This window comes from Diadema antillarum, unplaced genomic scaffold (genome assembly GCF_040938485.1).
Source record: "Diadema antillarum isolate AM-2024a unplaced genomic scaffold, OU_Dant_1.0 scf00000022, whole genome shotgun sequence".
In the NCBI taxonomy this organism is placed as follows: Eukaryota; Metazoa; Echinodermata; class Echinoidea; order Diadematoida; family Diadematidae; genus Diadema; species Diadema antillarum.
Window position 1 is genome coordinate 3453096 of NW_027270911.1, and position 25642 is coordinate 3478737.

General features: G+C 40.0%; 1 protein-coding gene across 1 annotated transcript; it reads left to right on the forward strand.

Annotated features, from left to right (window-relative positions):
- LOC139731246 (uncharacterized) lies at positions 1 to 20863 on the forward strand. The gene is made up of 9 exons (XM_071642135.1): positions 1 to 37; positions 5647 to 5895; positions 6826 to 6857; positions 7501 to 7608; positions 8835 to 8954; positions 13520 to 14411; positions 19066 to 19289; positions 19820 to 19891; positions 20732 to 20863. The coding sequence occupies exons 1-9, from the start codon at positions 1 to 3 to the stop codon at positions 20861 to 20863; spliced, it is 1866 nt and encodes a 621-aa protein (XP_071498236.1).
- The last annotated feature ends 4779 nt before the right edge of the window (positions 20864 to 25642 follow it).

Below are 25642 nucleotides of genomic sequence, written 5' to 3' on the forward strand. Positions count from 1 at the left end.
ATGTCTGCTGCTGATAGATCAGTCCGGTCTGTCTTCGGTGAGCTCAAAGAAAGGGCTGGTCGCCTGGTCAGGTTGCTGTGTTTGATTTGGTGGTTTGATTTACATTGTGGTCTGTACTTCTTAAGTTTGATGAGGAACCATGCAGTACGCAATAAGCGTGCCATGGTCATGGAGTTCATGTATGGAGCCACTGAAATCATATTCATAAAATAAATGTTAACGTTACAGGGCCTTATAATATACCTACAGCCTGTGGCTGTAGTTAAACTTACCTGGTTGTGGGCATTACAGAACTTATTTGCCCCTCTGCTGCTCCAACATCTGGATGCGGTGACTTTGTATTACAGTTCGGGAAACCCACTCACAAGGGGGGCCCCTCCTTATAAGTAACCCGTCCCCCTTATAAGTAACCCCGTCCCCCTTATAAGTAACCCCCGGGGCACCCCTTATAAGGAGTCTCCACGCTTTTTTGCAATGCAACGCGAAAATGAAAGGACTGCGGCAATTCGCTTGAATATGTCCATAAAGCTTCACAAGTTTCCTAGTTACTCACGAAATTTGAGCAAAATCGGTTTGAGGCATCATGATTCATAGCGATGTCAAACAACCCATGCGAATGCTGAAATGCGAGCGATTACTGGCGTGAGTGTCGCCAGGCGCGGCGGCGCGGCAATGCTTGAGTGCCACGTCTGCACTAAAAATTGTTGTTCGGGGTTGTGTTTGTCCTTTTTTGACTTCCATGCTTTCTCCAAGTTGGATTTGAAAGAGTTGAGTAATGTGCTGTTTACTACCTAATCCGGGAGATTATTCCATTCCGTGATAATGCACTGTAAGTAAGAAGACATTTGATCGCTTTTGAGTTTTGTTCTTCCTCACCTTGTATACTTACATCATACATACTATGTCCTCTCAGTCCGGGAAACCCGCTCATGAGGACCGCCCTCGCGTACGAGGACTGTCCCTCCTCATGAGGACCTCCCCCCGCCTCATAAGGCCCCCCCCCCCCCCCCCCGGGAACGCTTCATGAGGCCCCCCATTCACTTCTTATTCATCTCACATCTGACGTATAAATTGTCGCAACTTTGCACGGTGATTTTTTGTTACACACACATGTCCACTATCCATGATGAAAAGAAGAAAAAATCCTGTCTGTTTTTTTTTTTCAAAAATCGAGTTTTAATCAACCGATGCAGAGCGCCCATCAAAACACGGGCGCCAGCGCGTTCGCACAATGCAAGACTGCCGCACCTAGCGGCCTGATCCGACTAAATATTTTCGATGCTTTTTTCTGCGGCTCTCACCTCTCCGCGCACGAATCAGCCTCGTGAAGCTGAAGTCTGACATCTTTTTACACAAATTCGTAACGAGAAAAATTAAATCAGTACTAACCTGATCTTGTCCATATATTCCAAATTACTATTCCACACTGATAGAGTAGGTGGGTAGATGACATACTCCAGTTTGTTAGCAAAATAATCACTTTGTAGGTATGACGAGTTCACTTTCTTCGTCAATTCCGCCCACGATTCTGCCGTTTGGGCGCTTTTTCTGGAATCATCCCGCGACGCGACGTACGTCGCATCACATCACGCATCCAGCACATTCCAGACTGGTATGTGCTGGATGCGTGATGTGATGCGACGTACGTCGCGTCGCGGGATGATTCCAGAGAAAGCGCCCAAACAGTAAGCGGGCGGCGGATTTGTAGAGTTGAGTGAATGATCGTTGATCTAGTGAAGAAAATGATCGTTTGATGATTCCCATCTTACGATTTGAACTTGATGTGATGTTGTCTACATGACTTCAGAATTTCAGCTGGTTGTCAAACGTGACACCTAAATCCTTAGTGGTAGAAGATGAGATGAAGGGACCTTGAGATGTAAGACTGTAGTGTCGAAGCATGGGTTATTCCTCCCATAATGAACCACATTGCATTTGTCTCTATTGAAAGGTAGCTTCCATGTGTCTGCCCATTTGTTCAGGTTTTCAAGATCTCTTTGCAGGGCCGTGTGGTCACTGCTGTTGTTTACCACAGAGTAGAGTTTGGTGTCGTCAGCAAAGAGTTCAAGGAGTAGATTCACCTACTTTTTAGACGTAGGTCCAAGCATGTCAAGTAAGCATTGGTAAGGCAGGATTGGATAGCGTACACTTGGTGTGCATTCACGTCCATGAATACACAAATGGAGATCAATGGAATATGCCCTCTCCAGTATGTGTCGTCCATCAAAGGTACAGCGTACTTTGAGTATACTCTGGAACCGACTGTCGATGGTTTACTGATTGTGTGGACATTTTACCTCTTTCTGCCTCTGTCGAGACTGTTCAGCATGCTTCTTTGTAGAGAGAAAGATCTGTCTGTCCGGAGGAGTCTTTTATGTAATTTTTTTTTATGTTATTGCTCTCTTAATGTTATTGTTCTCGCTCTCCTCCAGAGACAGACGGAAGGTTGTACTATACATCGCTGTAGGGAAGCTCTAAAATCACTGTCTCTATGAGAATTGGGCGAGGTGCCTCACCCTTCTCGATTGCATCTAATTCACAGCCCTAGATCGGCAAATTTAAACTTGTATAGCAAAATCTACATTTCAAGAATGCATTGCACTCACCAGATTAATGAATTATCCAACATTTTGGTAGAATTTTTGTGACAAAAAGATGCAACTATCAGCCCATCGGTACAGTTGCAACAGCTCTTCAACATATGAATCCATTAGCCAATCACATGCAAGGTAGATTTCTATGTGTTTTATTAAAACACGTACCTCACATGTGATTGGCTAACGGACTGAAAATGATGACTTACAGCTAGTGATCTGCAATGTTGCGATATGGATGTTTATAAAATGGGTTCAAGAATGTAGCCAATTGGAAGCGCTGAAATGAGTCACGTGTGCGTGCATTATTTTCTTCAGGTAAGCACTAAGAAGAGTCTCTCTTCCACCTCCCTGGCCTGACGTACGTCACAATGTTTTACACTAGCAGTGCGCACTCAATCAGTTGTTACAAGTGCGTCACGCGCTACTATACGCGCTGTCAATCCTGTAAACAACTTCTAGTTCGGGCCGCGGGCTGCCACAACAGCCGGCGGCCTTTCTTGTGCATAACAGTACGTGGCGTACGTATACTCTTATACGTACGTACAGTACTTATCGTGTAGTGTGCGGGATTTCCGAGTGCGACGTGCGTAAATGTTTGGGACGAACATCTTCGGACATCTTGACTTTTGAGCGAGTGCTACATGTAGCTGACTGGTATTGACCCACAAAGGTACGTGAATAATGCTTTTAGTTTTCGACCCATTTTATAAAACTAATGATGCACAGGATTATTTTGTGGCGTTAGTGAAGGTGCGGCTCACTCTCGAGTATTGACAACGGTTGCAAACATGCACTCGGCTGCGCCTCGTGCATGTCGCACCATTGTCAATACTCTCGAGCGCGCCGCACCTTCACTAACACACTCTATCCTGTGCATCATTAGTATAAATACAAATTTCTGCGATCTAACCTAGTTCCTATGAGTATTTCGGTTGCACAGTGGGAGAAAGTTACCCCAAATAATATACTAACGCCACGAAATAATCCTGTGCATCATTTGTTTTATAAAATGGGTCGAAAACTAACAGCATTATTCACGTACCTTTGTGGGTCAATACCAGTCAGCTACATGTAGCACTCGCTCAAAAGTCAAGATGTCCGAAGATGTTCGTCCCAAACATTTACGCACGTCGCACTCGGAAATCCCGCACATAAGTACTGTACGTACGTATAAGAGTATACGTACGCCACGTACTGTTACGCACAAGAAAGGCCGCCGGCTGTTGTGGCAGCCCGCGGCCTGAACTAGAAGTTGTTTACAGGATTGACAGCGCGTATAGTAGCGCGTGACGCACTTGTAACAACTGATTGAGTGCGCACTGCTAGTGTAAACATTGTGACGTACGTCAGGCCAGGGAGGTGGAAGAGAGACTCTTCTTAGTGCATACCTGAAGAAATTAATGCACGCACACGTGACTCATTTCAGCGCTTCCAATTGGCTACATTCTTGAACCCATTTTATAACGCTGCATAATGTGTCATGTCATGTTAAACTTGTTTAAATGTAAAAAAGCTGTATGAAATTGGGTATATCGTAATGTTTGATCTGTGCACGACCGCTGGCAGAGCATCCCTACAAGAGCCAGTGTGATAGCCTTCGCAGTCTGTATACACAAGTTGTAGGTATTAGGAGGGGATCGTTGAAGCCGGAAGCAGTCTCCGCGGAACATACCCCTAAATACCAGATACAGACTGATCCTCGTTCAAGCTTCTTTGTCTTTCTTGTGCACATTTTCATCCCATGAAAGTTTACCGGGTAGGCATTTTTTAGGGAGGAGTTGGTTGGTCCATGTATTTGAGGCCTATGCTTCAATTCTTGTAATGCAGGCCAGAAGTGTCTTGTCTTGAGTATCCCAGTGGTTCAATTCTCGCTATCGCCAATGACGTAAAAAGTACCCGGATGTGGCTTTTTCGTCAAGATTTAGTGCACTTGGTAGCAAGGGCACTTCGGCGCGGGGCATAATTTGCACAACGCTAGCGTGGGCGTACGTGTACCTTACCTATAGCGCAGCGCCGACCATGGATACTAGTACAGTAGGCCGCTGTGCCGCCCGAGCCAGCGAGTGGCCAGGCCTGTCATACTCGTACACTGTAGTCCCCGCCGCTGGCCGGAGGCCGGCCTTGCATTAGCATGCACCACTGCACGCAGCGCATAAGCTAATTACATAACACATACCGGTACGGGGTACTGCTTGATCATGCGATTGATGTGCACATCACAGATCAGTCATCTCTGCATACGCTGAAAATATGCTGGAAAATATTCACCCACCTGGATATACAGTATATCATCGTGGAATGCCCATCTTTTTTTTTTTTATTTGTTCTCGGTCGAAATGTCGCGAACACAATCGGGAACGAACAGTGATCTCGAACTTATCCTGTCTCCGAAGCAATATCTTCCAAGTATTAAAGTACGTACAATGTACGTAGGCACTAGGCCTACTACCTAGTGCTACTATAAAACTATCAATACTAGTAAGTCGCGCGTGCACGTACTGCGCTGTGGAGTCACCCGCAAACTTCACCCACGCGGCCACGTCACGTCTCGCATGCCAGTAAGGGTCCTATTTCTGCAGATTTTTTTCATTTATTGTCGTGCGAACAACACATGACAGCTTCGCAGCAACAACCAATAGTCGTCTTTACAGCAATTTCTTAAGAATGGAGAAATTTCAAATCATGTTAAAGCTGTAATTCAAGTCGAGAAAACCGGAAGTACACGTAGAATACAGTCGGTTGTGTGTGTAAATAGCATTAGTCACGTATCACGCGCGTACGAACGGAAGTGACTTTGCTACCGGACTATCCCATAATGCACCGTAAATGACGCTTAAATCAACATCCGGGTACTTTTTACGTCATTGGCGATAGCGAGAATTGACTCCTTGATGCTTGCACTGGCCATGCACATGTGATGTCTTTTCATCGCAGTGATAGAAACAATACAAAACAAGAACTGCAACAATTCATAAAATCTTTGAATGATACCTAATAGAAGAAAAAAAACTGTTTCTCTAATCATCCCTCCTCCTTTTTAATACTGCAGTGGGGAATATTCCCTATGAGATCACAGAGGAAAAGCTGAAGGACATCTTCTCAGAGGTGGGCCCCGTGATAAGCTTCCGTCTGGTGTACGACCGTGACTCGGGCAAGCCGAAGGGCTATGGCTTCTGCGAGTACCAGGACCAGGAGACGGCCCTCTCAGCCATGCGCAACCTGAACGGGTACGAGCTGAGCGGGAGATCCTTGCGAGTAGACAACGCCACCAGTGAGAAGAACAGGGAGGAACTGAAGAGTGAGTGTGTCCTAGTTTGTGTCACGGTGTCATGGGTGCAAGACTGTTATCAAAACTCTCAAGTTGATGACTTGATTGTTGTATGCAAATGTATGATCCTAACTCATCAGATAATATTATGATCATGACAGGTCAAGCATTTATTGGTCATTACTCTTTCTCTGTAATCTATCATTGGCATTTATACACTGTACTCTGAAAAATCCTTTTTGCAAAATTGCACATTGTGTATTGCAGCTTGTAACCCACTTGTTAGACCAAGACAAAAAAAAAATGAATAAATACATGTAAGTAATAATTGTAATAAGTCTATCGTCTTAAAATTAAAAAAAAAAGTAAGATAAGGTTGCTGTGTTTTTTTTTTCTATTTCCAAAATAACAGTTTTGCCCTAAAGACGACAAACCCTAACCAAGTCGTTTTAAGGACAGTACTGTACGAATGGTATGTACATCGTATACTGTGCATGTGCGAGTTTCAGCAACTAAAAATAGCAAAAATCAAACAACATGATGTCTTTTTATCATTTTTAAAGAAAAGTATATTTCTTATATACAACATTTTTTATACAAAGAACAATGCAGATGAGGGCTAGAAACTTCTTTTTTTTTTAATTATTACTTGGCCTTACCATGTCCTTTAAGTCACAATTTTTTAGTGCATCATGATTTGTCTCAATGTCTATGCTTGCACAAGTGGAAATTGAACACTTTTCCAAAGTGTATTTGGTATGATTCACATTTGCGGCCTGATGCCTTTGTTTACAGTTTTAAGCTGGAGAATATAATGTAGGATAATGTTCAAAACAGGACTTCACTGTCAAACTGTTGCAACACAAGAGTTGAGAACCATCTATGTTGATAAATGCACTTCCATTTGTAGAGGCTTGTTAAATTTTTGACCTACGTGTTCTCTCCCATTTCTCGCTACAGCCGCTCTGCAGCAAAGCCAGCCACCACCTGAAGTAAGTAATCGTTCTTGAAAAGCAAGGGGTTGCAGATTCCTTTGAATTGATATGTACCCTACAAATCATATTGCAAGTGGGCTACTCCAGTTTTTGCAAGTGCTACAACTTTAAACAAGTCCCCTGTTTGGGTGTCAGTTTTGGCGTCAGAACAAGCTGTATCCTTCCCAGGGTGGTCCAGTACCCACAATCATCCTACCATTTTTATTTTGTGACTTGGAAAAGTTAGTCTTGATATTGTAAACTAATATCAAGCACACATCAAAAGTACAAAGTGTTTCGGAGCTGGTATTGAGGACCCCACTCAAGGACCTGTGAAGGTAAGTATTGGGTTTTAGGTACTCTGTAGTGCTTGCCTAACCATACTTTTTAAGATTTAAATGCAGTGAATGAGCTGGAGATAATCCAAAGACAAATATCTTTCCTGGAAAAGAGAACTTTTAGAAGTTTGTCATTCTACAGTATTCGGCTCAAATGCAAGTTTCTTTTTCAAGCATGTCATTGATTGCTTTATGACATTGCACTAATAGAATGTTGAATGCATGTTAGAATGTAATGCAAAAATCTGTGATAAAGTTGATCATGAGGATGCGGACTTCAAAATTGACATTGCTCTCCCCTGCTGAACCCCGATTTTATGTAGTCTCCGTACGGTGAGCCAGTACCACCCCAGGAAGCCCCCGAAGCCATCTCCCGGGCCGTGGCGAGTCTGCCGCCCGAACAGATGTATGAGGTCATGAAGCAGATGAAGGTAGGTCGTGTGCTATGTTCACGTGACAGGACGCTTTGGAGAAATGTTACGCAGAGATTTCATGCTCATTTCTGCCTTGAAGAACTGCTTGGCAAAAAAACAACAACATCAAGACATGAAAGACAGAGTCTCAACATAAACTAGATGCATTTCTCTAGGATGGTTACTTTTGCGAATCAAAACTGTCAGTGAGGTGGTAAGAGACTAAGAGAAAAAGATTGATAATTTTTTTTTTTTGTTGCAAATCTGGATGTAAAAAAAAAGGGAGTTTGACAAAGTGTTTTGATGTCGGTTGTTAGCATGTCAGATGAGCGTTATAGAAGCGTAACTGCTAGAACCTTCATTGGAGATTTGCAAATGGAGCTCGGTTAAACCAGCAGAAAAGAAGAACAGTGAATTATGTTATTTGTTTGCAGTAAAAGTTTTATGTTTTAACTTTGATGTAATTGATGTTGATCAGAAAACGCAGAATGAAAGTGTCTTGGAAATTGGAATAAGAATAAAAATTCAGCAGAAATATCACACTTTGTTAAAGGGGAAGGCTAGTAACTGATCAGTGGGAATCAGTGAAATGCTGGGAGATGATTGTTCCAATCCTTATGGGATTCATTCAAGAGTTCATTGTATATCTATTGTTGTGTGAAAATGATTTGCTTCAGAATGGTCTCATATTCAAGTAATGTGCAGTTTAATGCTTCCAGGTTAGCGTCCCTGGTCAGTGACGGAGCATTAATCTGCACATTACGTGAATATGAGACCGTTCTGAAGCAAATCATTTTCACACAGCAATAGATATACAATGAACTCTTGAATGAATCCCATAAGGATTGGAACAATCATCTCCCAGCATTTCCACTGATTCCCACTGATCAGTTACTAGCCTTCCCCTTTAAAAGTCAACTAAAAGTCCTTGTGTCCCCAAATACATGCTCTCTTAGAAAATGTAGCCATTCATCCCATTAAATCTAGTTCAAGGAAAGTGAACACTCATCACATTATAACATTTCATTTTAATATTTTGTCGATTAGATGAAACTGTCATCACACATTGTCAAGAGGTACTGTAGACCTATTAGGAGAATTATACATTTTGGCAGAGGCATACCAGTCACCATAGCGACATTTCTAGTTTGACATGTTATGGTAATTGATGCTCAAAATATGATGTTGATTGTTTGGCCACTTTGCTTGCATGCTTGAACAATCGACCTCTGTTGCTGTTGCAGATTGTCATTCAGAACAACCCAGTTGAGGCCCGCAACATGTTGCTGCAGAACCCACAACTCGCCTACGCCTTGCTGCAAGCACAGGTTGTCATGCGGATTGTGGATCCCAGCGTGGCAATGGTGAGTGGAGAGTGCTGCTCCTTGACTGAAAGTCATGAGTGGTACAGTCAACCTTGCCTAAGTTGAATCTATTTGGACTGAAGAAATAGCTTCGACTTAAAGGACAAGTCCACCTTCATATACATAAGGATTGAGAGAATGTAGCAATATTAGTAGAACTCATCAGTGAAAGTTTGAGGAAAATTGGACAATCCGTTAAAAAGTTACGAATATTTTAAGTATCTGCGCAGTCACTGCTGGAAGTGAAGACTACTACAGTGTATGATGTCACATGCGTACAACTATATAAGGAAAATAAAAAGAGAATTTCACAAAACTTTACTTTTTGAATAAAGTGCACATTTCTTCGACTTGCTACTGACTACATGTTAGGGGTAATATTATTCCCCCTGCCTTCTGAAAGAGAGAAGTCGAGTGTTCTTTTGTTATGCAAGAAAAATGGAAATATGTTGAATTTTCTTTATTCTTCCTTTATATCGTTGTACTCATGTGACATCACAAGCTACAGTAGTCTTTTCATCCAGCCGTGACTGAGCAGAAACTTCAAAAATTCATAACTTTTTAACGGATTGTCCAATTTTCCTCAAACTTTCACTGATGTGTTCTACCAATATTGTTGCATTCACTCAACCCACATGTCTATGAAGGTGAACTTGTCCTTTAAGAGAAATTTTGACTTATGAGGGATTAAAATCGATACAATATAAAGAGATGGGGACTTGAATAGACCTTCAACTTGGGCGATAGTTGGACCTATACGAGGTCAACGTAAGCAAGGTTGACTGTACATGACTGTATGGAGTGTTGGGTGTAGATAATGAAGTAATGTCTGTGGATTCAGTTTTAAGTTACTATAGCAATAAAGTACACCATAGACTCTGCAGTCATTGGCTAACGTGACTGCAGCTTGTGTGATGAGCAAGGACATGACGAAAGTGTTGTTACTTAACCCTAACTAGGCCGGGCTATTTAGGTAGTTGATAGAGCCAGGGGGGCCTCCCAGGCCCCCCTCCAGATCTCGGCCGTCAACCGCGCGATCGCGACGAAAATTGGCACAAACATTGCCTATGATGTAATCTAAAATACCATAAAGTTAATTTTTCAAAAAATCATCATTTACGCTAAATTATGCTAATTTATGCATGATGATGCATAAAATCAGACTATTTGGTATAAATCACAAAAATAAGCTCAAAACAGACACATTTTTTGTGTAAATATTCTTTTTAGTGTCCTTAGCAGATGTGATAAAAAAAAAATTGTGATATCAGAAAAAATTCTTAAGTATTTTATTGTTTTTTTGAATTTCTTATGTATTTCTTTGTTTTTTCGACTTTATGTTTTTCATTGTTTTTTCGATGAAATTTGTCCGCCACATCGCTCCGAACAAGAAAATATCTTATTCATTGATTTTAATCAATAAAACAGCCAAATAATCATGCTTTTATGAAATTTGCCAGTAAGCACAGTTTGCATTGAAATTGTACACGAATCAACGTTTTTGAGCAATTTTTGGTCTGACATGCATGTACATATTTATGCGTAACTTCGGAACCACGCGCCCGGGCGTCGCAAATTTGGTGTCAAAAGATGCGGGAGACTCGAAAGAAAAAAGTAATGAAACGTCGCGGCGATAGCTTTTTGCGATTGCGATACATCGCGCGGAACGTCGAGGGGGGGGGGCCTCGGAGCCCCCCCCCCCCCCCCGGCGTAGTTAGGGTTAAAGAAGAAAAATGACCAATCAAACAGTCTTTCCTCAAGTGAGAAAAGGATGTACTGTATACATGTTGAAGTACGGAGCAAGGCTAGGAAAATCTAAGTAGTCAAATGATACATGGGCACATACCATTATGCATGTGATAGCATTTTAAAGTCGTTGAAAATGATATCGTGGAAAACAATTATTTTCAGCCTAATTTTTTCAAAGAAGTTTATTGTTGCTGTCAGAGTAGAGATAGTCTTTGCTCATTCTGAGGACAGCAAATATTGCTGAGGATTAATCATGTTTTTTTCATTCAGAACATGCCTGCTTACTGTAGTGTATGTTCCTTGATGTGTATATGTGACCATGCACCTCAAAACAAACAAAAAATCGCCAGACATGAATTTTTAGTTAAGACCATATTCTGAAAGAGCAGACTTTAAGCTTTAAAATGATGTATAACTCAAATCACATGGACTCTCCTAACCTATCTAAATATTGGAAAGAAAGCGCAAACTCAGGAAAAGAATGAACTGAGAAAAGAGGCTCTGAAGTACAGTGTCTATTCAAGCACTTAATCTTTACCAAACCGTGCTGACTGTGCAATGAATGGGACAAAAAAAACAGGAAGTAAACCACCAGAGTTACAACAATGAAGGGATTATCAAATTAAACTGAAATTAAGCATGCCTCATTAACACCTTCTGCCCATAACTAATGCCAACTTTCAAAGCAGTAACATTATCTCTTAAAAAGTTATTTGAGTTGAAAGTGAAGAGTGTGGACAAGGTTTTTCAGAAATGAAAAAGGGATTCTAAATAGAGGTGGGCTATAGAGGGTCAATTTTAGGTCATATTTTCAGAACATGCTCATCACACCTTAGTTTGATGACATTTTGCCTACTGACACCATTTTTGAAAAAAAGAACGAAAAAAATGCAAAATCCGGGGTGCCCCGGCCAAAATCGTAAAAAATCCAAGATGGCCGCCGTTTCGGCTTTAAAAAGACATTTTTGGCCATAACTCGGCTATTTTTTGGTCTATTGTGATGGTTTTGGTGTCTAACCCCATGTTTTAGGGGTCAAGGAAATGGATTATCATTATAATTTTAGTGTAAAACCTAAGCTTCTACATGAAACTAACCTTTTTCCCATATGTAGGGTTAAATTTCCTTCTCCTCTACCCCTACCCCATCCGCCATTTTTTGCCTTTTTTTTCTGCATTTTTTTGCAAGTCATGTTAACTACCATACTTTTGATAACAAGTTCTAGCAATCTGTTTGTTTTTTCTACTGACAATACAGCAAGAAATACACAAATAACTTGCGGTATACATGCATGTGTCATGCCAATACTGGTATGTGGCTGGTGCATTCAGAATGCACAGAAACTGTGGAACCAGTGTTAAATACTGTATCTGCTTTATAGTGTCCATTAACATTTTGGTCCTAAGACCTTTTACAATATACATGTAGATAAATGAATATGATAATAAATAATAACAAATAACTTACATTATACATGGTTTGCATATACATGTATGTGTCATGCACATATCGGTATAGTGTGGCTTGTGCATTCAGGATGCATGGTACATTGTAACAGAAGCCAGTGCTTACTGTATCTGCTTTGTAGTGCTGATAAACATTTGGTATGCAGACCTGTAGTGCATGACACATATGTAAACCATGTATAATGTAAGTTATTTGTATATTTCTTGCTGTATTGTTGCAAGAAAACACCACATTGATAGCTAGAACTGGTTATTAAGAGTATGGTAGTTAACATGACTTGAAAAAAATGCGGAAAAAAGTGCAAAAAATGGCGGTTGGGGTAGGGGTAAAGGAGAAGGAATATTTATTATTATATCTATTTATTTATATTGTTAAAGGTCTTAGGACCAAAATGTTAATGGACACTATAAAGCAGATACAGTACAATACTGGTTCCACAGTTACCATGCATTCTGAATGCACCAGCCACATCACCAGTATTGGCATTACACATGCATGTATACCGTAAGTTATTTTGTGTATTGTGTATTTCTTGCTGTATTGTCAGTAGTAAAAAAAAACTAGATTGCTAGAACTTGTTATTAAGAGTATGGTAGTTAACATGACTTGAAAAAAATACTGAAAAAAGTGCAAAAAATAGCGGTTGGGGTAGGGGTGAAGGAGAAGGAAATTTAACCCTAAATATGGGGGAAAAGGTTAGTTTCATGTAGAAGCTTAGGTTTTACACTAAAATTATCATGATAATCCATTTCCTTGACCCCTAAAACATGGGGTTAGACACCAAAATCATCACAATAGACCAAAAAATAGCCGAGTTATGGCCAAAAATGTCTTTTTAAAGCCGAAACGGTGGCCATCTTGGATTTTTTACGATTTCGGCCGGGGCACCCTGGATTTTGCATTTTTTTCGTTCTTTTTTTCAAAAATGGTGTCAGTAGGCAAAAAGTCATCAAACTAAGGTGTGATGAGCATGTTCTGAAAATGTCACCCTCTATAGCCCACCTCTATTCTAAAGACACACCTAATCAAACTATTCTACCAAAAATGTTCGAGATAAACTGCTGAAAAACACACTTTCCTGCCCGTTTTATGATACCAAATTTTAGCATGAGGTAAAAGAAGACCCGCTCTTTCAGAAAATATGAAAAAGTCAAGTTCAGCTAGGTTGACCCATTTCATTTATTTTCAGTCCTCATGCAAAATCAGTGTGTGCGGCTTTATGTTCGTTTTGAGGTGCAAGGTCACATATAATGTTGAAATTCACATTGCATTTCTGAGCTGTGAGGGTTCTCTGCACTTTAAGTTCAATATTACATAATTCTATTGATGGATCCCTTTTTGTTCTCTCCAGACTCTCCTTCACAGGCAGACGGAGGCTCCACAGACTCTGGTACCTCCCGAGAGCATGAACAAGGGTCCTGGACCTCATCAGGGACCCGGGCCAGGTCCCCAGAATAACCAGCCCATGATGGGAGGGAACCAAGGAATGAGCATGGGTATGGGAGGTCCAAGGCCTGATCACCAGATGGGACCAGGCGGGCCCAGACCAGAGCACCAGATGGGTCCAGGGGGCCCTGGGGGAATGAACACCAGAGGAAGGAACCCAAATATGGGACCTGGAATGAATCAGGGTCCCATGAACCAAGGGCCAATGAATCAGGGTCCCATGAACCAAGGGCCCATGAATCAGGGTCCCATGAACCAAGGGCCCATGAATCAGGGTCCTATGAGTCAGGGGCCCATGAATCAGGGACCAATGGGTCCAAGAGGGATGGGACCACAGGATATGGGGCATGGAGGAATGGGGCCACAAGATATGAACATGCACGGTGGGATGCCCCGTGGAATGGGCCCCCAGGGTGGGATGGGTCCCCAGAGTGGGATGGGTCCCCAGAGTGGGATGGGTCCCCAGGGTGGGATGGGTCCCCAAGGTGGGATGGGTCCCCAGGGTGGGATGGGCCCCCAGGGTGGGATGGTCCAAGGACCAGGGGACATGGGCCGTGGCATGAACCAAGGCATGGGGATGAATCGGGGCATGACTCCACAGGGAGGCATGGGCCCGGGACCAATGAACCAGGGCGTTGGCATGAACTCCCCAGACATCAACCAGGGCATGGGACCAGGACCAGGCCGGCAGGTTAGGATGCATGGTGGCATGGACCAGGGGCGAATGAATATGGGCCCTGGAGGGGGAAGCAGCAGCAGTGGGCCTGGAATGAACCAGCCTGGAATGATGAATCAAGGTAAATATGCCACAATCCCCAGTGTACCGGACATAAAAAGAGCTCTTCGAGATTAATTGGTTTATTTTGCCATATATGATGCTGTTCTACAATCACTTCATGAGACTGCAATTTTTCTTTAAAGAAATAAATCTTTCTTTGTTTTATCTGCAATTAAGCTGTGATTGTTGATTTGTCATAGGAATATTACATGTATGTGACAGACAAACAACTTTTTTTTTTTGCCTTCACCCAGATAGGATGGAAATACAGTCAACCTCGCCTAAGTCGACCTCGCATAAGTCAAAAACTCGGCCAAGTCGAAGCTCCAGAAAAGTCCTTATTTTCTCTTTACTTATTTCTTGAAAATAATCTTGCACAAGTCGAAGTTTTACAAGTCGAATTTCGCCTATGTCAAAGATAATTTGGAGTCCAGATTTGTGTAAATACATGTAATTTTCATCGCACAAGTCAAAGTTTTTTTTTTCCCGTAGTCATTCAAACATGGAAGTGAAGCATTCTTTCATTCTTCGATAAATAAACGAAGGAAAAAAACACTACTTTTGTAATAAAATACTCCCAAGGGTCGAATACAAGTTAACCCTGATATCCCTTGTATCCTTGATGTCCAGCTGAGAAGAACATAAATCACATGTACTAGGGTAGAGGCGAGCCATGTGCGGGCAGCGCAGCAGGGTTTGGGGAGAAAAAGGAAGAAGAAAAGGTCCTCACAATCCGGTACAAGCCACCAATCTCTGTTTGCGAGCGTCTTTGGGACAACAAAAACCGCTTCCGACAATACAAACAGTATGCGAGTTTGACTGCAAGTTATTGTCTACGAATTTGATTGCAACTGTTGAAGAATTTTGAAATTCCCTAGTAGGTGTCACTCTATTCGCCACGCTCGCAAACATCTGCAACTCAGTGAGACTTTGCGGAGCACGCGAACAATTTGCGAAGGACGCAAAGGGCAAAATCAAACATTCGGGAGTTTTTATCCGAATGTGTTTCGAAGATGAAGCAAAAAACAAAACAAAGCAAAAACACGCATTCTTGCGCAGTTTATGCCAAGTTCCCATGATGTAGGCTTATGTGTAAATGTCGCGTGTATACTTGTAAACGAAAAACATGCAACGGAAATGCAAACACGCAAATTTTTCATTATTCATTGGAGAATTTTTTCAAGGAGATTGATAACTGTCTTGAGTTTAGGATTTTCTCTTTCCTGTATTTTAACCTTTCTTTCCCTTTCATTTCTCTGTTGCGTATGTGTGTGCAGACCGTGAGTGCTACCCCACAATTCACACGCATCTTTTTTTCCCCCCTAGGTTCCCCCACACATTATCTTAAGTTTCAAACATAATTTCCACATGCATTGGGAGTTATCTAAAGTGTATTTTGGGACTTTTTTTATTTAAATAAATAATGCGTTTTCAAACAGGCATATACAGTGTATATACAGGGCTCGACACTAACGGTGGCCCGGGGCCACCAAAATTTCAGAAATGAAGATTTTGGTGGCCCGCGAAAAAAGTTGGATGTTTGCCATTACTTTTGGAAATGAACAGCGGTAACAATCAGCTCCGTAAGATGCTAAAATAAATGTCAGATGTTTGCTTTTAATTTTGGAAATGAATAACGGTAATATTCGACTCCGTATGATACTAAAATGAATGTCGGATCTTTGCTCATACTTTTGGAAATGAATAACGGTAAGATTAAGCTCCGTACGGTGCTGAAATTAATGTCAGATATTTGATTTTGCGTTTGGAAATGAATAAGGATAACAATCGGCTCCGGAAGATGCTGAAATGAATGTCGAATGTTTGCTTTGACGTTCGGAAATGAATAATAATAATATTCAAGTCCGTACGATGATAAAATTAATGCCGGATGTTTGCTTTTAGGTTCAAAAATAAATAGCAATAACATTCAGCTCCGGAAGATGCTAAAATAAATGTCGAATGGTCACTTATACATCCGGAGATGAATAACAATAATATTCAACACCGTATTTGTACCATGATTAAATAGAATAGATGTCGGATGCTTGTTTTTCACTTTCGAAAGTAAACAGCAATTACATTCGGCTCTGGAAGATGCTGAAATAAATGTCAGATGATTGTTTTTACGTTCGGAAGTGAATAACAGTAATATTCTGCTCCATACGATGCTAAAATAACTGTCGGAAGTTTGCTTTTAAATTTCGAAATGATGCGTTCGATGGTGCAGCGGAAATTACCGTTTGATGTTTGCTTTGACGTTCGGAAATGAATAACAATAGTATTCAACTCCGTACGATGATAAAATAAATGCCGGATGTTTGCTTTTAGGTTCGAAAATAAATAGCAATAACATTCAGCTCCGGAAGATGCTAAAATAAATGTCGAATGGTCACTTATACGTCCGGAGATGAATAACAATAATATTCAACACCATATTTGTACCATGATTAAATAGAATAGATGTCGGATGCTTGTTTTTACTTTCGAAAGTAAACAGCAATTACATTCAGCTCCGGAAGATGCTAAAATAAATGTTGAATGATCCCTTAGACGTACATGAAGCGCATTTCGATTATTACAGTCCAATAACTAAGTTTCTCGATTTTTAAAAACTCAAAACAAAACAAAAAACACTAAATACTATACGTATTGCTAACGTCTACTGTATTTCAACTGCCAATAAAGACATAAAAGACACTGCATTATAAATATTTATCGGAGAATATCGCGAAACATGCGCGAGACATTCTCCGAAGAAGCTTCAGGGTCTGTTCCAGGTTTCACGAAGATTTTGCGAACATCGCGCACGTCTGGCGAAGGTCAAGCGCTATGTCAAGACAGTAAAGACAGTTTCAAAAACAAATCACGACCAGATCGACGCAGAGTTCATTAAAAAAAAAAAAAAAAAAAAAATATATATATATATATATATATATATAAGTAACAAAGCTGCAACAAAGTTCATGCTGTATTCACCAACGGTTTATTTCTTCACACAAATTTTCGGGCGTCTCGCCGCCCTTTCTCAAGTGTTGATCAACACTTGAGAAAGGGCGGCGAGACGCCCGAAAATTTGTGTGAAGAAATAAACCGTTGGTGAATACAGCATGAACTTTGTTGCAGCTTTGTTACTTATCTTTTTATCTTGCCAACACGTGGACTACCTTATCAACATATATATATATATATATATATATATGTGACCCGCTACAACAAAATGGTCCTAAAGTCGCGCACGGTCGAAGCCGTGAAAATCGAGTTTGAAGTCAGAGCATCAAAATTGGTCAAAACTTATGATTTTCTGAATTTGACATATTATTAGAGTCTGACATGTCTTCTATCATCTGTCGAAATTTTGAAGCAAAATGATGGAAGGAAAGACTAAAAAATAGATTTTTTCTGGGCCATGTTTTTTTGACATTTCAACGAAGCAGAAACTGGTTCGAACAGTTGGATTGAGCGCCACACATAGGCTCCGCCCCTAACAACGACCAGAGTGATCTCATTGGTCAGTTTGCTGCTTGCCGCTAACCGAAGCGTGAAGCTCGCACACTGCCCAGTCGACTGCTGCGTGCTGGCGGGGTGCGCTATGCCCAGCCACTTCTCCTGGCCTCCTGGTCACTGATTGGTCAGTGAGGAGACCGTCGACGCTGTGTTTGAACATTTCGTGGGTTGCTAGGGCTTACCTTCTATTGTCCGGAGGTGAATACTGACTTGCGTGTCCCTTGATCATGATTGCGTCGCAAGGAGAACTTTTAGGGCGCTTTTCTCGAAACAGTGATTTCCCAGACGTCTCGACATGCTCTTTTTTAAACATCGATATCTCCGCAGCCGATTATTTTTATAAGATGTGTTATACATCAATTTAAAGCAGAAAGATTAGGGAATTGTGTCATGCAATTTTCAAATAATCGACCTCGCCCGACTTTAGGATCATTTTGTTGTAGCGGGTCACATATATATCTAATTCAAATTCCTACCGTAGTAAAAACATCCCCAAACAAATAACGGCGCCCCGAACTCCCGCGTTCGTTTCGCGATCTTTTGCAGAAATTACGTGCAGTGCATTTCGTTTATCACAGTCCAATAATTGAGCTCCAGGATTCTTTTTTAAAACGTAAACAAAACAAAAATACTAATTAAAACATAATACTACCATCTACTGTAATTTCACGGCCACTAAAAACATAATAAGACACTGCATTATGAAAATTCGTCTGGAAATACAAGTCGATGAAAAATTCGACTTCCGCGGAAGTCGAATTTCGCGTAAGTCGAAGTGTTTTCGCCGGTCCCAATAGATTCGACTTTAATAGGCGAGGTTGACTGTATAATAATAGTGTTCATCAATTTTGAATCAATTTGACAGATTGCTTGGACATGTTTTCTACAAACTCTGCACAGACAAATGAAAATCATATAGCTGTTACTAAAACAGACACTTCCTGCATGTGAAATGCATAGCTTATATAAAGAAATATCAATAAAAGTTGCTTTACCCATTGTTTGTCAGAAACATACCAGTTTACAATGTAATATCAGATGCCTGTGTTGTGATGTGTTTAAATATCAATATTTGAGTCTGTCCTGTATTAATCACCAGTTTTAGGCTTGTTTACTGTCAGTTGTTGATATTGACCTGAAGGACTTCACTCTATGTCTTCTCTCAGAAATGCCAATGAATCGTGGAGGTGGGATGCCCGCAGGACCAAGGGGTGTTGGGGCGGATTCTGTGTCCCATGACCCCCGTCGGGGGGACCCCAGGTCCTCAAGCTACGACCGTGGGGAGCCCCATGGAATGGGGTCCATGGGAGGAAGGCCCTCGGGTGGAACCAGCGATCCAAGGATGGCCGACCCAAGAAACCAGGAGCGGAATGTTCCTTCTGTACCATCAGTGAGTCTGTCTCCCCCTCTCCCTCACTCCCTCTCTCTCTCCCTCCTTCTCTCTCTCTCTATCTTGTTTTTTTTTTTGTGGTCAGTTTCAGGAAGTCTTGCTGAACTCATGTAAAATAGAAAAATTTTCGAATTGTGGAAATTTTCATACATTGCGCATCTTTTGAAACTATCATGAAAGTAAAAGTGGGGGGGATTATTTTTGTTTGTTACGTGAATTGTTATTTCATATTTTGATTCTAGGTAATGAGTGCAAGTCAAGTACTTTAATATCCTACGTGAGCTGCCGATTTACAAGTTGGTTATAGATTTTAGCAAGGAAGAAGCATATTGCAGTCTTAACAATTTTGTTTGAACGACAGAATGCTCAAAACAAAGATAATTTGTGTATTCTGCCATGTGAAACGCCAAGAATGCCTATTCAATTCATGATAAAGAATGCAGGCTCAAACCACAGGAATGCAGTGACTGAAACTGGGTTAAATTAGTCTCTCTTTAATTTCTTACCCTACCTTTTCCATATCTCTCCAGAACCTGTCGCAGCTTGCTCAGAACATCAACATGTCACAGTCTACTCAACCAACCCAACAGGACCAAGAAAAGGTGAATTATACTTTTTGTGTAGTCAGATAGAGAGATGAAGGAACTGAATAGCAGCACACTCAGAGATATCTAGACAGCCAGATTGTTGTGTTTGAACACAGAAATAGAAAATAGAAAGACATTGATAAAAAGAAATAAAGAAAGGAAATAGACATATAGCTAGCTAGATAGATAGATAGATAGATAGATAGATAGATAGATAGATAGATAGATAGATAGATAGATAGATAGATAGATAGATAGATAGATTGATTGATTGATACATAGATAAGCAGGCAGATGGCTGGATAGGTAGATACAGTGCACTTCTGTTGAACACGGTTATAATGAAATTCCGAATACAGCAAAGTAAAATTCAGGGCCCAACATTGTCATCTAGATATTCTTTATACACTTTAAGGGTTTGGATGTAACAAAACGATAGATATACCGATGGATAGACTGATGGGTAGATCAATGGATATGTAGATATATAGCTAAAACAGACAGATGGATGGATTGATAGACAAACCAAGAGATAGGTAGATTTGTAGATAAGAGGATACTGGTAGATATGTACACAACTTGAAGGCATTGAGTGATTTAAAGACAAGTGGACAGACTGACTCTAAAAGTGGCATCAAAATATATTGAATAAAACTAATGAAATAGAGAGAAGAGGAATACATGTAGCACTTGTAAAATTACTAGTCAATATTGGTAATATTTTACTGTGAAGTTAAAAAGTAACGATATCATGGACACTATTTACTTTGCTTTCAATGAAGGACCCATATTTTCCTTCAAGTGAATTCGATTAAATGATGATTATGTTTCTATTATGTTTTCTCTTCCATCCAGGCTGCACTCATTATGCAGGTCTTGCAGCTGTCTCCGGAGCAGATCAACCTCCTTCCACCGGAGCAGCGGGCTAGCATCATGGTGTTAAAGGAGCAGATATCTCGCAGTCAAGGGGGAGGGCTACCCATCTAGGCCTTGCCTGTCACCAGCCATCAATTTCCCCCTCCCCTTCCCCTTCCCCCCCCCCCCCCAAAAAAAAAAAAAATCTACACCCCTATCCCTGTGCAGCTGCTTACGTCTTGCTCAGATTCCATCTTCTTTGTCACTCTGTCTACATCAACCAGTCTTGTCGCCAGTGTATCAAACGACACCAAGCATCTCTCGATCTCCAATTAGCAACATGGAGCCTTCACTTAGCAACAGAGTCTCCTCCTAGTAGCTCTTAGTCTAGTCTATGCTGAGCAACATGCAGTCCCCACCTAGCGACATGCAGTCCCCGCCTAGCATCATGTGTTCTACACCCAGCAGCATATGGTCTTAAAGGACAAGTTCACCTTCATAAACATAAGGATTGAGAGAATGTAGCAATATTAGTAGAACACATCATTGAAAGTTTGAGGAAAATCAGACAATCCGTTCAAAAGTTATGAATTTTTGAAGTTTTTGTGCAGTACCCGCTGGATGAGAAGACTACTGCAGTGTATGAATAACTCAGATGTCACATGCGTACAACAATATAAGGAAAATATAAAGAGAATTTCACAAAATTCCATCTTTTGAAAAAAGTACACATTCCCCTGACTCGTTACCGATAAATGTTATGGGTAATATTATTCCCCCTGCCTTTAGAAAGAGGCAAGTCAATTGCTCTTTTATTATGCGAAAAAAGTGAAAATATGTTGAATTTGCTTTTATATTTTCTTTATACTGTTGTACGCATATGACTCACAAGCTGTAGTAGTCTCCTCATCCAGCGGTTCCAACACAAAAATTTTAAAAATTCATAACTTTTGCATCGATTGTCCAATTTTCCTCAAACTTTCACTGATGTGTTCTACTAATATTGTTGCATTTTCTCAATCCTTATGTTTATAAAGGTGAACTTGTCCTTTAAACTAGCGATGTACAGTCTCCATCCAGTAACTCCTAGTTGAAACTTAGAGGGACCTTTGATTTACGGTGTTTTTGGATATAATTTCAGCCATTTCAAAAACGATTTTCATCAAGTAAAATTTAAATTCCTCTAACAATCAAATTTTCTAAAACCATACCATTCCTTTAGATACCACTCACTTTCATCTGCTTCCCAACTAATGCTTGAGTTTTCATTCATCAATTATAAAAGATGACTATAGCTATACATACAATGTATGTGGCATACCCCATGGTAGTATTATTTGGAAAGAGATTTGGTATGACGTGCAGTTTATGCTTCACAGCCCGAGATGTAACAGCTTATAATACTTTTGCCAACTGGGACAAAATTGAAAGAGAATTTAAAAAAAAAGTCAGGAATTACAAAAGTTAACCCATTGTCACCTTGCAAGGTATTTTGATTTTCTGTATTCCAACAAAAGAAAAGTGGTGGTTTTTAGTTTGTTTATTTTGTTTTTTGCTTCTTTTGGTTATGTTTCACCAATATATGTACTTTATTTGCAACATGATGTATGATGGAATATGTTTTTTCCACTAGCAATGAGAAGAAAAGAGGGATTGTATGGGTATTGTGGTGTGGGCCATTTTTTCCCTGGCATTCATGCCAATTCCAGCTTTAGTGTAAACTGGAAATATTTTGTGATGAGGAAGGTTTTGCACGTTTCATGTAAATATGATTTCATTTTGAAAATGAAAACATTGCGATATTGTGTTCCATGTACTTTCAGCATGTACATTCATATTATATCTAGAAATGTGTTAACTAGTGGGTGTGTATAACTTGCTAACCAGTTAATACATAGAGCACATAAAATTCATTGTTCAACTGAATTGAGCATGGGGGGAAAATGCCGATGTTTACAGTAGTTCATTGAGGCTCCATGCTGTTGATTAAACTTTCATGAAATTTCAGAAAATTTGGGTACTTTATCCATCTGTGTAAAACCAAGAACAAAACTTGATATCATCCAAAGTACAAATGTATCGGGTAGTAAATTCATTCCTTTGATATGCTGATATAGATTTCAACCCATCAGTATCTGAGAAGTCAAATACTTTAAGTTGAGACTATGTCCATCCCACTAATAATGTGTTTAAAAATAAAAAAGATTAAATGGCAAAAATTCAATATGCATTGGTTGTGATGTACAGTCGTCATTTGATATCATGCATTGCTCCTGAGCCATGGGTTTGCTCAAACAACACTTTTTGCATTGAGAACATTGACATATGTCATTCATTGTAATAAGTCTTACATGTATGCCTTGCCACTGAATTCATTTGACCTCCTTCATGGAAACAATATTTTGATTTGGGTGCTAGTCATGCCACTATATTGTCAGTAGTTTTGGCAAAGTTAGGCATTACAAAAATAACATTCAATTGTACTAGTACATAACAAATCATTGATTTGCATTCTCAAGTTGATTCTGGAATGATTTTTTTTTCCCCCGACTAAATAAAAAAAAAATCTTGCATTCAAACACTCTTCAATTGTGTTCTTTGTACTGTTGATTTTTATGCAAGTTACATAAGACATCCATTTGTTACTTGTACATTGTGTATATTAAACAATGTGCCGTCAATAAAGAGGTGGCACATGGTACAATTTAAGTGAGAATTGAAATAAATCACTAGCTACCTTCCAGAAAACTATCTCTCTGTAAAGTTCCATTTGATTTTAGCTATTTGTTTTGTTGGATTCATTTGGAAATAAGTTTTATCCTGTATCACAATATGCAAATGAAGACACAAAATGTGACCGTGCACTTCAAAACGAACATAAAGTCGCACACACTGATTTTGCGTGAGGACTGAAAATAAATGAAATGGGTCAACCTAGCCGAACTTGAATTTTTCATATTTTCTGAAAGAGCGGGTCTTCTTTTACATTATGCTAAAATTTGGTATCATAAAACGGGCAGAAAAGCGTGGTTTTTTTAGCAGTTTATCTCGAACATTTTTGGTAGAATAGTGTGATTAGGTGTGTCTTTAGAATCCCTTTTTCATTTCTGAAAAACCTTGTCCACACTCTTCACTTTCAACTCTAATAACTTTTGAAAGGATAGTGGTACTGCTTTGAAAGTTGGCATTAATTATGGACAGAATGTGTTAATGAGGCATGCTTAATTTCAGTTTAATCTGATTATCCCTTTATTGTTGTTACTCTGGTGGTTTACTTTCTGTTTTTTGTCCCATTCATCACACAGCCAGCACGGTTTGGTAAAGATTAAGCGCTTGAATAGACACTATTTCAGAGCCTTTTTTCTCAGTTCACACTTTCCTGAGTTTGTGCTTTCTTTCCAGTATTTAGATAGGTTAGGAGAGTCCATTTGATTTGAGTTGTACATCATTTTAAAGTCTGCTCTTTCAGAATATGGTCTTAACTAAAAATTCATGTCTGGCGACTTTTTGTTTGTTTTGGGGTGCAGGGTCACAAATAGTTCCACATGTTCATCCATTTATTAAACAAATTTGGATTTAAGTGCAGGATCAAGGCCTATGTATAAATGCAAATCTAATGAGATATTTAAAAGGTGGCTAAAAGATCAAGTTAATTGTGAAGTTTGTAAAACATTCTATGGCAAACATTGCACTATAAAACAAACTACATATTAAATTGTATTTAATTTTCTTTTTCCAATCAGATATCTGTTGCCTTCATAGCCAAGTTGTCGTACTTGAAAATGTTTTGATATAATATACTGAATTGTTCAAAAGCTGGAACCTCATAAGGACTTCTAGGGAGAAAAATCACTAAAATATTTGTCTCTGAATGTACGTACAGTAATGTATGTGTGTGTGTGTGTGTTTGTGTGTGTGTGTGTGTGCCTGTACTTGCGTTGCCCAGTGCTGTACTGTAATTTGGTTCATGTACTTGCAAGGTTATTTTACTCACAAAACTGTGCTGATTAGAAAGGTGAATATTTCCTCAAACACAACAATCATTTCCAGGCCACTCCAGCTATAATAAAAGTCCTTCAGACTTGCAGTTTCCTTTTGTTATATACAATGTATGTACAGTATTGCAATTTTGTCATTTAACAGGAGCATTAAGTACTGAAACTTAATGCATTGAAAGGCTCCTTATACAGCCATATTTTTTGAAGCAGTTTAATAGATATCTGTTCTCTCCGAATTTGTGATACGTCGGGTAATAAAACCTTGTAGTGAAGAAAACCGCTTTTCTTGGCTTATTCCTTAGATAATCATTCATGGTACTGTCCTGTCCAAATCCGAGTTGTCTAAACCCAAAAGTGAAGCCACCACGACCTATCAAAGGAGAGGCCATTCCAATTTGTTATAGAGCTTTGGCTTCATATTTTGCTTATCTTTTTTTCCTCTCTCTCCCTCTCTCTCCTGAACATTTGACATTTTCGAGATTCAAGGGTTTGTGCCCCAACAGCAATTACATGAAACAGTCGTCACTACAAGGAAACGGTACACTATGAAATGATGACACAAGACGAAATAATCAGCCAGTAATTTTCATATCATAGACAGTATGAACTGCGTATTATTGTTACGTATGAAAATAACTGATGCTCTTTTGCATCTAGACAAGAAAAAAAAAACCAGAAAAGACACAGAAGAGCAATAGACCAAACTTCTGATTCTTCCATCTCTTACTATCACAATGGCACCCATATCATCCCTGCACATCTGTCCTATGTAGATGTCTGACAAAAGTTGCACATAATTATACAGACGCATACATTGCGTTAGCCAACCAGCTGACTCAGTGGCAGCTAGGCCTCAAGTATTGACCTATGCTGACTGCAGGTTTCACGCCAACGTACACGTACATTCCAATAT

Bases quoted from the DNA above. Each gene is read 5' to 3' on its own strand.
- LOC139731246 (XM_071642135.1), top strand. From the start codon at position 1: ATGTCTGCTGCTGATAGATCAGTCCGGTCTGTCTTCG. The intron at 6,858-7,500 runs GTAAGTAATCGT...GATTTTATGTAG, and splicing joins AAAGCCAGCCACCACCTGAA to TCTCCGTACGGTGAGCCAGT. The intron at 19,290-19,819 runs GTGAGTCTGTCT...ATATCTCTCCAG, and splicing joins ATGTTCCTTCTGTACCATCA to AACCTGTCGCAGCTTGCTCA.